Genomic DNA, 11,721 nt, shown 5'->3' with positions numbered 1-11,721 from the left:
CGTAGTACCCGTACACGGCGCGGCCACCTGTGATGTGACCATGCGCTGTCCAGCCCCGTGTTCAGCTGTATAATTTAAAATTTCAAAAAAAAATTCTGGTACATGGAGACTTAAATCTAAACGAAATAAAAAAAACTCATTGCATAGTTTGTTTGTAAATTGCGAGATGAATCTAATGAACCTAATTGGACCGTATTTAGACGCTAAATTGCTACAGTAATGCTACAGTAAACAATCTCTAATGACAGATTACTTAAGCTTATTAGATTCATCTCGCGATTTACAGACGAGTTCTGTAATTAATTTTGTGATTAGTCTATATTTAGAAAAATTCTCTTTTTAGGCAACACCCAGATCCGCCGCCACCTGTTGCTCTACAACACTCCAAATGGCACCATGTTACCGGCACTGCAGAGCACACATGACGCCGGCCAGCGGCCGGTGCTTATATACTGCGGCATGGTGTACTAAAATTTCGGCGCAGATTGTGTAGACATCGCTGCCTCACCTAGTCACATTAATGTTAGCCCACGTGACCTGGTCCTGCTAAAAACTGTTGAATACTGGGTGAAGGCATGCACAGCGACACGTTAACATCGTAAAGTGGCGTTTAGTTTCCAAACTTTTCTCTAAAGTACCCGTCACATCAAATCCAAATTTTTCTCTACGATATGAATTTAATGATATTAATTAATTAATAATTTGATATTAATTATCAAGTAACAACGAAACGTACTATTCAAATCCAAACTTTTTCACCAACTAAACACCCCCTAAGATGGATTTCGCAGTTCCATCTGTTACTTTTGTTTTGTATAATATTCGACACTCGGGTCCATCTCCAAGTTCCTCTCAGTCTCTCAGTCAGATAAGCCAAAATGCAACTTGGTCGACGATCGTAGATAGTACGTGCTCATCCGTGGTATCCAAAGCGAGAGGGCAGTTTAGGCATGAGACGTTGTTGAAGAATCTGAAACTTATTGGGCTGCTAGTCCGGCACCGCTGAAATCTATGGATTGGGCCTTGTAGCGTTGAGCACCGAGAGAGGGGCTCCGGAAAGGCCCAATCCATGGACTGGGCCGTTAGTCTGCCTCGCTAGTTTCTTTGCCCATTTCGATTCTTGCTAGCCTCCATAACAAAAGTTCGCAGTATGCCAACCTGGATTTGTCTGACATGTAACATGCTCACTGTACAAGGGAATATATCTTGCACCAAGGAGCGTCTACTCGTATGCTCTGCACTCTGCATCATAGCATGCATCAAGATGCGGGTTTGTATTTTATACTCCACCGTTCTAAATGTAAGACATTTTGTTTTGTCCTAAGTCAAAGTAGTCTAAATTGGACCAAATTTATAGAGAAAAATATTAGCATTTAACACATCAAATAAGTAAATTAAGCAAGTATATTTCATAATAGATCTAATTATTTCAAATAAGTAAATTAAACTTGATCAAATTTGAAACAGTTTGACTTAAAATAAACCAAAATGTCTTACATTTTAGGATAGAGGGAGTAAATTTTAAGTCCGAACACACATGTGGACCGTGCATTTCAACATGCGTCTAAAGAATGATTCTATGGCAAAACATACGAGAAGACGCTAGCTTCTAATCTATCTTTTTCCGAGGGTAGAAAAAGTAAATATGCTGAAAATTTGAATAAAAGAATGTGAGCTTACACACATTAGCAAGGATCGGAGTTTCCTCAACAAAACAATCGTTGAACAGTGTAACACACAAATAAAATGGCAAGCACAGACTCTTCAATACACAAGTTCTCCCTGCTAAACACCATGCAAAACACCAAGCCGTCCTTCCAATCCTGCAACAAAATTGTTGTGGTAATATATATACTCTCCTAATCGCCTCTCTCTTGCTCCTGCAGTCCTGCTGGTACATATACAAGTATAGTTGCAATCACGTACTAATAAAAGTAAAATGTTGCAGACGAACTCCCCAGGAAAATGTAATTGCAGTGCTGCACCCTGAACGTAACCGCCCGGCGGTTTGCTCACGAGCAAACGCCATTGGAGACTGGCTGCCCCGGCCTCGCCACCGAGAAGGACGCGTCAAGCCATCCTTCCTCCCTGGCGCGCTCGACGCAGCACCCGAACTGCTTCCCGGCGTCGGGCACGTCGAGCGCGAGGTCCTCGACGCCGTCGGCCACCCTCTCGAAGCCCTTGGTCATCTGGTTCGGCGTGATCAGGCCGCGGCCGTGGCACTCGCGGAGGAGGCCCCACAGCCGTTCGTCCTTGCCCCGCTTCTCGATGATCGCCACCAGCGCCTTCTTCACAACCTCGTGGTGGAAGAAGGGCATGCCCAGGTCCTTGATGCGCCGGCACGCCTCCCGGATGTCGCCGCCGCAGTCGTACTCCTGCAGCAGCTTGCTGATCATGTCCTTCACCTCGTCCAGCTCCCAGCCGGCCTTGCCGCTGCCGCCGCCGCCCCAGCACCGCAGGATCCGCTCCGAGGAGAGCTTCGCGCTGAGCAGCGCGCGGGCGTTCCGGAGCGCCAGCACGCCGGTGGAGCCGTCCGCCTTGACGCGGCAGGCATCCTCCTCCATCGCCTCCAGGTCCGACGGCGCGATCACCTCGTCAACCACCGACCTAGCGAAGAACATGGTCAGGTCCTCGACTATGACCGGGTTGTCCAGCGCGGCGTCCTCGGCGGCCTCGATCAGGAGGTGGAATCCTGCCACGACATCGTCCGGCGGCATGCAGAGCGCGGAGAGCAGCACCGAAGCCATCTCCTTGTCGCGGCTCTTCCGGTCCATCGCGGCGTTGATTAGCCTCTGGACGAAGATGGCATTGAAGGATAAGCAGCACGAGCCGTTCTCGGCCTCCAACCTGCTCACCACCTCCATGATGTCGCCGGTCATGAAGTACTCCTTTATGATCGACACGGCCTTCGACTTGAACTCCCGCACCGCCGCGTCGGCGACCTCGCTGGTCTTCTTCGGCTCCGGTGGAAACGGTTTCAGGCCCGACGCGCACAGCCAGCCCTCCGAGGAAGCCTTATGGATCACCGATTTCAGGAGGCACCTCGCGTTTGGCACGTCGAGCGCCAGATCGTCGACGGAGTCGATCAGACGGTCGAACCCTTTGGCGATCTGGCTCTCATTGATGACCCCTTCCTCGGACGCCAACTTGAGGAGGTCCAGGATGTGGCCCTCGGCCGCGCCGCCGCGCTCCATGGCGAGCACGAGCGCGCGCTTGACGACGTCATGGTGGAAGAAGGGGATCTTGAGGTCCCTGATGCACCGCAGCGCCTCGCTCCTGTCGCCGGAGCCGAGGTACTCCTCCAGGATGTCGGAAATCCTGGCCTTGGCCTCCTCCACCGTGATGCGCTTGCTCCCGCCCCACCTCCGCAGGACGATCTCGCCGTGGTGCGGCACGGACAGGTAGCCCTTCTCCGCCCTGCGGAGGACCTCCGCGCCCTTGCAGCCGTTGGGCAGGCACGCGCCCTGCTTGGCCAGGAACGCCGGCGGCAGCATGTCGTCGACGATGGCGCGGGCGACGAAGACGGCAAGGATGTCGACGGCGTCGGGCGTGTCGACGGAGAGGTCGTCGCAGGACTCGGTGAGCTTGCAGAAGCCCTTGTAGAGCTGCGGTCGGTCGACGACGTCGCCGTAGAGCGAGGACAGCAGCACGGCCGCCATCTCCTTCTCCCTGTCGTGGCGGTCCATGGCCACGGACACCAGCTTCTTGACGAAGTAGTAGTGGTAGCACGGCACGCGGAGCTCCCGCAGCTCGTTCGCCGTCCCGGCGACGTCGTCGGTGGAGAAGTACTCCTCCACGATCGTGGTGGCCTTCCGCTTGAACTGGAGGAACTCTTCCGAAGAAAGCGTCGGGCTCGGCGGGATCGCGTCCTGCCCAACCGGTTCCCTCGGGCTCGTAAAAACGCAGAGGAAATCAAGCATTAACGCGGTCGGACGCCGGCGCGGTTTACCTCGGTGGCGCAATTGAGCGGCGCCTGGCGCTCCGGTGGTGGAACGACGCCGTCGCGGCCGCACTCCATGGCTGCAACTCCAATCTATACCATCCGAGAGAGCTGGTAGGAGGATCAGAGGATGCAGACGTCCCCTGCAATCAGCTGGCGACTGCAGGGGGCTTTCCTGTCATGATCAGTCGGAGAGATTCAGAGCATGGGGAGCGGCACCGGACCGGAACTTATTCAAACCGTCGCCGAGATGATCGATCGAGAGGCTCCCTTGCTTTTTTTGCCGGGATTATTTCTCCTCTTTGCGACAGCTCTAACTCAGGGAGCGATTGAGAGAGAGCTGTGAGGAGCGAATGCGTCGGACGGGATGGTTTTTATGTGCTAAAGCCTAAAGCTGTGAAGGTCCCGGCGCGCCACGTCATCTCTGGACCTCGTCACTGAGTGGTGGGCCCGGAAGTGAGAGATCCTGGACGCAGGCTTCGCGGTGTACCAGGAACCGGTGGACGCAGAGCATGTGCATGTGGGCGCTGGGTGACTGGAGCCGATGAACCGGGTCGTGGCCCGTAGGACCCGGGCATCAGGCGAAGGTTATTTTTTTTTGTCCCAACACTAAACATAGGAAAATCTCAAAATAAAAACCGACGGTCCAGAGTTTTTACGTGCATGCATGCCGCGTACGTGAACGCCATCGCCGAGTCATGTTATCATTTATCATTGCTATCCACGTCATCGCCAAGTCAATAGCTACGTCATCCTCCATGTCATCAATGTGTGACATGGAAATTGAATCTATGACAAAAATTATACTATTTGTGACGTTTATTTTCGTCATAGAAAATAGACTTGGGCTGGGCTTTGGGGGCCAGGGACATTTTATGACGATTTCAAAATGTCATGGATCAATCAATTCATGACGAAATTTTAAGAAACGTCACGAGATGTGATCTGTGACGCTCAATACACGACGCAATTCGAGATCGTCATAAATAATGTTTTATGACAGTTTTTAGTGACCTGTGACGAAATTTAATGGTCATGGATCACCAGATTTTTTGTAGTGGTGACGTGACATGCGGTGCGGTGCGACGTGATGTGCTGAGATGAGAAGTTTTTGTTGTTGAACGCAATCAGAGACAATAAATATTGTTGAATGCATTCAGAGACAATAAACGTGACAGTGATGACAGAAGAATCATGGCCTTGACCGTTGGCACTGATTCACTAGTAACTGCACTCATCAAAGACAATTACAGCATCGTTTTTGTTGTTGAACGCAATCAAAGACAATAAACGTTGTTGAATGCATTCAGAGACAATAAACATGATAGTGATGACATGAGAATCATGGCCTTGACCGTTGGCACTGATTCACCAGTAACTGCACTCATCAAAGACAATTACAGCGTCCAGGTTCGTTGAATCTGAGGCACCTCCACGCCTATATAAACCAGACTCTCCTCCACTCATCCATACACCATGAGCACTTGCTTCAGGTACTCCTACTTAGGAGACCTCTCCCTTCTCCCTCTGCTGCTTTCTGCCACTCCCATCACTAGCGCTGTGCGCACAGCTCTAGCGAGAGCAGGCCTCCGGAACCTTTGCTCGCTGAAGGTCCTGCACGGGATAGCGGACAATCAGGTTTTTGGAGAGCATCTTGATGCGACTACTCGCTCCCTAAACGACTACTTCGTCTACATCCTGGCATAAACTACTACTTTGTCTACTTCCTGGTGACCGTTCGTGGGACTGCACTGCGAACATCTTCCTGCATCGACGTCGTTCGGCTACATCAAGCAAGGCCAGTCGAATAGAATGTCTATTCCGGCACTGGTCCCGCCTTGAAGTACACTCTAAACCTATTCTGGTTTAATATTTTGTTCATGCTTATTAGTGAGAATAACACTGTCGCTGCGGGAAATGGGCGACTACAAAACTACTCGATTGCTCGTTTGTTGTGCGCTTGATCGGATATGGTCTAACACACAAAGACTCGAGGATTTAGACTGGTTCGGGACTGAAATGCCCTACGTCCATTATGGGGGTGGTGTTCTTGCTCTATTACTCTCGAGCCCGGGTGCTCAAAGTTTAGAGGGGAGCTTACAAGCTGGTCAAGCAGTGCTGGATCTCTGGGAGTCCAACCCTTTACTACGTGGGGGGCTTTCCCTTTTATAGTTCAAGGTAGGGCCCCCATTACAGATATCTAGCGCTATGTCTTGGCACCGTCGGGGTGCGAATCGTCCTTGTCAGTCGTTGAGGCCCACTCGGTCGGTCGGGAGTGGGCAGGCTTGATCTTGGCGATATTCTGGGCAAAGGATGATCCTGGCGATCTTCTTGGGCAACGCGTCCCCCTGGTGTTGTCCCATCCTGGCTCAGTCGGGGCGGCGCGATCACTCAGGTGGTCGTTCGGGGGTCGCCTCCGGTCTTGTCCGCCGGAGCCTACGTCCCTTGTCCGAGAGGCCGTCTTACGTAGCTCCTGTCACCGGACGGCGCGCCCGGTGAGGGGTGTCTTACCAAGGTCTGGCCGGGGGCGTCCGGTCACACTCGCTGGCGTAATGAGACGGTGCACAGAGGCTACCATCATTACAGGGGGAGGCAGCGCCTATGGACGCCCCTCCCGTTGTATCGCGGGGCCCGCGCGAGCGGCGCTGTCCCCTTGTCAGGGAGTCCAGCTGCCTAAGCCCTTGCCGCAAGATAAGGGGAGCTAGAGTCCCGGAGCATTCACGAGGCCTATCTTGGACGACACGTTTGTCAGGAGGCGCGGCGTTCTTGGAGCGCACGTCCAGGGTCATCGGCATGGCTCTGACCCGGGGCGTTAGGTCAGGGGGCCGCCACATGTCCCGGGAGGTCGGTCTCTGGGACTCGTTGGCTTAGCAGCGAAGGCTGCTCCCCGCGACGGTTAGCGGGCCGTCCCGTCTTCGGCCCAGTAGGTTTTACCGGGCCTCCCTTCACACGAGTCGGGCTTGTTTGGGATCCCGGGTTTACTCTCCCGTCAGAGGGCCCCGAGCGGCTCTGCGATTTTAATAATCGCGGAGCCGCTGGATTCAGTCTCGATGACCCCTGACCGGTGCGTCCCATCCAACTGCCCGCGCCCTCAGCTTTCGGCGTGCGTCAGTAATGGCGTGACGGGGTCTGGCCCGTCTTGATGGCCGGCTGAAGGGCTGTGGAATCTCGAGGCCGGTCATCGTGTCTTATCGTTGTACTACGAACGCCTCATTTTCCCCCGTTCGGGGCCGTCTCCCATTGGCGGGTCGTGCGGCGGTCGTGCCCCGAGTGGCTCGGCGGTTTTTGGGCGGACTGGCGCCGTCCCGTCGGCATTCAAGAGGTGGTACGGTTAGGTGTGGGCTTTTGGTGTGCCCAGTTTCGGCTGGCCCGCTGGACACTGGGGCCGCTCGTGCCCACGTTCTCCTATAAATAGGGGTATTGTGGACACATGGTTCCACACAAGTAGACGGATTATGGAAATCCCTTTGGTAGTTCTCTTCCTCACACCCCACACCCGTCCCCCAGATGGGAGTGGGCATGGCTCGTGTCCCTGGTGCTAGAAGAATGCTTGCGAATGGCGGGGGATCCTCCTCAGACATGAACTCGCCTACGAGTTCATCCCGCCAACCGTTGCCCGACGCCGAGGAGTTCGAGGGCTCGCTGTTGGAGCTAGGCAAGCCAGGCCACTGGTCTGCCTGCTCCCTTGCCAGTCGGTGAGGGGGGCTCCCAGCTTCTGGTGGCCACCTTGGACTCCTCTCGGCGCCGGCTCGGAGACTTAGTGGTGGTTCGGACCTTCCCTGCCATGGGGGTCGCCCTTCTGCGTCCTTCTTGCGGCTGCCGCTCCCCCGAGATCTTGGGTGGGCATCTCACGCGTCGTCGACGCGGAGCCGCGGATCCGCTGCCTCATCCTCCAGCTACGGTTGGAAGGCTGCACAGCTCGATGCTGTGCTTTATGGCAGCGGGGGACGGTCATGGGCTCCTCGCTCATCAGGCAGGGTGGTCTTGCAGCCAGGATGGGTCTCCACGCCTCCCTCCGGAGGCGGGCGATTAGAGTGGTGCGACTGGAAGGCGCCGTGGCCAACAGAAGGAGATCATGGCCCGTCTTCCAGTGCCTCGGGAAGATACCCAGAAGCAGGCGCCGGCGGGGGTTTTCGGGCTAACTCGGGCTGGGCATTCGGGAGGAACCGAACCGATCGGTTTGGTTCCTCGGTTCCCACAGAACTTCGGTTCCTAGATAATAGATACCGATCGGTTCTTTCTATAGACAGGAACCGAGCAACTTCGGTTTCGGTTAGTTCAGTTCGGTACCGGTACTAACCGAAGGAATCGAGATGAAAAAAAACCAGGAGCACTGGGGAGGTTGGCCGGAGCACTGGGCGGCCAGGCACGCCGGAGCAGGCCGGGCCGGGGCACCGGGCGGGCGCGGGCGGCCTAGCGGCGTTGGACGGCCTCGCTAGTGCTTGGTGGGCGGTGGCGGCCGCCGGCCTGGCGTGTAGACGGGCAGGGCTGGCACGGCGCGGGGCGGCAGGGAGCCGAAGGCTTGACCCCGGGTGACGGGCGGGGCTGCGCTTGGGGGCGGGGACTAGCGGGCGGCGGCGGGCGCTCGCGCCAGGTTGGTGGCGCCGGGCGACGGGCGGGGCTGCGCTTGGGGGCGGGGCGGCGGCGGGCGCTCGCACCAGGTGGGGAACGGCGGCTCAGGGGCGGATGTGGTGACGATGGGTGACTGGAAATCGATGGGGGATGTTGTGAAAGAAGGATTAGGTTTTCTACTTGGGCTTGGGCTGGTTAGATTGGGCCTTATTGAGCTAAATTTCGGTTCCTCGGTTAACTGAGCCCAAGAACTGAGTTAACTGATAAACTTCGGTTCTGCTCAACTGGGAACCGAAGCAGAACCGAACTTCCTCGATTTCGGTACTTTCGGTACCGGTTCTCGGTAAGTTTGGTTCGGTTCTCAGTTCTCGGTAAATTTTGCCCAGCCCTAGGGCTAACCTCAGCTCCATTAAACTCCCCGTCATCGGCATCGTCTACCTCTACCTCCGCCAGGGGTTTTTCGGCGCGGATGATGCTAGGAGAAGGCTTGTGAGGCGCTACAAGAAGTCTTGCGACGTTTTTTGGCCATGTCCTCCAGCTTGCCAGGTAGCAGTCGTGGCCTTAGCCCCTTTTTGTTGCTCCCTTGGTGGGAGTAAACGGATTTGATCCATTGTATCCGCTGTTTCCCCAAGTCGAGGACAACTAGTGTCTATTTGATGTAATGGCTTTCAGCCGATTGTTGTAAGGAGAAATTTGATGAAATAAAGTTAGCTCTGGGGCATTTTTATTTGTTAGTTTTCCGCACTGTTTTTTCATTTTCATGTCTCAATGATGGATGACTCCACTGCGATCGGTGGTGATCGGAGGAGGTGAACCCTACCACTTGACCTTGATGACCCGGAATGGCAGGTTTGGTGAGCTCGATAATGGGTGCATCCATTTAAGGACAATCCGAGTGAAGTCCGACCCTGCCGCGGACTACCGGATCGACGGAGCCCCATTGGGAGCACTCCACTGCTCTACAGCTCGCATCCCAGTCAGAAACCCGAGCCATCAGCCAGCTCGGGAAGCCTAGTTGGCCTCCCCCTGGAGGGGATTCCGTGGAACGCTAGAGGCCGAATCGGACAAGAAAGTTTGAGACGACCCGAGTGCTGCCGAGGCAGGTCGGGCTTGGGCCGCTTGGTGCTCGTCCCGGTTTTTCTTCCCTGGCTCTTTGAGTCAAGGCGGCACGGAGCCCTCAGCGGACTGGCCTTTGAACCTTGAAATCGAATCGTGCGGTTGTGATTCGTTTGAGACATGGAAATGGTTCGTCATCTTCCTGCAATTGGAAACGAATTGACGGCGGGGATTTAATTGGAACTATAAAGTACGCACCCGTGGAGCCGATGCGTCGCGCCGGTTGCCGCGGAGAGAGCCGTCTGTGTCGGTTCGTGCCTCGAGGTGTCGCTTCGCTCGGGAACCGCTGCGGAGTGATGACGACGATCGCCTATTTAACCCTCCGCCTCCCGTCGCCTCGTCTCCGTCGACATTGCTGCCTGTCAGTTCTCAGAAGAAAAATAGAGGAGGAAAAGGCGACGGCGCAGGGGAAAGGAGGGAGAGGAGTGCTAACCGCCTTCATCGTCATCGTCGATCTTCGCCCAATGGATGACGGCAAGCGCCCTCCGACGAGGAGTCCAGTGCCGCGCCGCGCGGTCTGCCGCGGGTGTGCCGCGAGCTCTTTCGGGGAAGGTATTTTTGGACGCTGTCCTCGTTCATCTGTCCCTGCATTTTACTTTGCTGTATTTGTGATGATACCTGCGCGGTGGTAGGGTGACGTCGTCGGGTCCGGAGTGTGGATCGCGGGGCAGGGTGGCGTTGGGCCGTCGGGCGGCCCTGTTGCCTCTGGCTCCTCTTCGTCCGGCGGACCTCCGGCAAAGGGCGGCGCTGGAACGTCTGTTGCTGCTGCGGGTGGTTCGGCGTCGTCCTCCTTCACGCCTCGGTGCCAGTGGTTGTGGTGCCGTCAGTTGTTGCCGCCGTCCGGCCGGGCCTGCCTACGCCGGGGTTGCCCGCGCCGGGTTCTCCTGTGGCATCCGCTGTGTCCTCGGAGTCTGGCTCCACGGAGGTCCACCCGGACATTCCTGCTCTGCAACGGGAGTGCGACCTGGCGCGCGGTCGCTTCTCGGCCGCCTTGGTCGAAATCGAGCACCTGCGGGATAGCCTGCGGGCGGTCGAGGTGGCCCGGGTGCTGCCGAGGAGGAGGTGCGCGCGGCAAGGGACGCTGCGGCGGACGCCCAAGCCCGTGCCTTTGGTGAGTTCTATTCTTGACCGCGCCTTCCATCCCCTGTTTTTCCTGCATTTCTCAATTTTTGCCCGCAGTGCTAGAGGAGGAGTTAGAGACCGTCCGCCGCGAGGTGACGGACCTGTAGCGCCGCCTCGGCGAGGCGGAGGACCAGCGCGAGGCACTGGAGGACGGCGCGCTCGCCGTCTTCCATGTGGTGAAGCCGTAGGCGCCCATGCGGGTGGACCAGCTCCACGGCCTCCCCGAGATCATCCGCTCGTCGGTGCGGTTGGGGATCCATCGTGGTGCTGCCACTGCATTGTCCTCCGTTAGGCTACGCACTGGGGTGCACCTCGGGGGAACCGACCCCAGCTTCCCGGAGACCTCCAGCGCGGCGGTTCGTCGGCGGACTATGCTGGACTTCGCCGGGTTCGGGCAGGTCGTTGCGGCGGAGATGGACGTCGACGACCTCCTGCGACGCGGCATGGACCCGGAGCTGGACGGGCCATAGGGGCCCGGCGGGACGGCGACGGAGCGCGGGGCCGGCCGGCGGCCACTTTTTATTTTGTTTAATTATGAAGAAATTGTATGTAAGTGTTGTGCCCCAAGCCGTTCGTGCTGCTTGGGTGAACATCTGGGGTGTTCACCGTGTGCGTGGCGCCCCTGACTATGTTTAAATTTGTGTTTGCTTCTCGTTTTTGCTCCGTCTTCCGTTTTGCTCGGGTTTATTCTTTCGAAAACGTCTTGGCGTTTGCTTTTCGATTCAGTTGCGGGAGTTTCTGTGTGTTGTGTGATAGGAGAAGACTGGTGCGTGTGTGCTGCATGGTTTGTCCCAGTGAGGCCCCTGAGTGCCTTGGCCTGAGAGTGCTCAGGGCAAGAGGCTGTAGAGGCGAGAAACAATAGGAAGTAGGATGGTCGAAGACCATGGTCTGGCCCCCGAGCGCTCCGATCCAAATGTGGATGGGTCGGGGTGCTAGAAGCCAGAGAACTTGTGTGTGCTGTGAGTATGTCA

General features: G+C 56.2%; 1 protein-coding gene across 1 annotated transcript; it reads right to left on the bottom strand.

Moving 5' to 3' along the window:
• Positions 1-2,012: 2,012 nt before the first annotated feature.
• On the bottom strand, positions 2,013-4,018 carry LOC120692910 (MA3 DOMAIN-CONTAINING TRANSLATION REGULATORY FACTOR 2-like). The gene is made up of 2 exons (XM_039976297.1): positions 3,950-4,018; positions 2,013-3,869 (listed from the first exon to the last, which is right to left on the bottom strand). Exons 1-2 carry the CDS (start codon positions 4,016-4,018, stop codon positions 2,013-2,015), a joined length of 1,926 nt encoding a protein of 641 aa, XP_039832231.1.
• Positions 4,019-11,721: the final 7,703 nt, after the last annotated feature.

The sequence above is a fragment of the Panicum virgatum genome, chromosome 9N, assembly GCF_016808335.1.
Source record: "Panicum virgatum strain AP13 chromosome 9N, P.virgatum_v5, whole genome shotgun sequence".
In the NCBI taxonomy this organism is placed as follows: domain Eukaryota; kingdom Viridiplantae; phylum Streptophyta; class Magnoliopsida; order Poales; family Poaceae; genus Panicum; species Panicum virgatum.
This window is presented reverse-complemented; position numbering and strand designations above follow the sequence as displayed.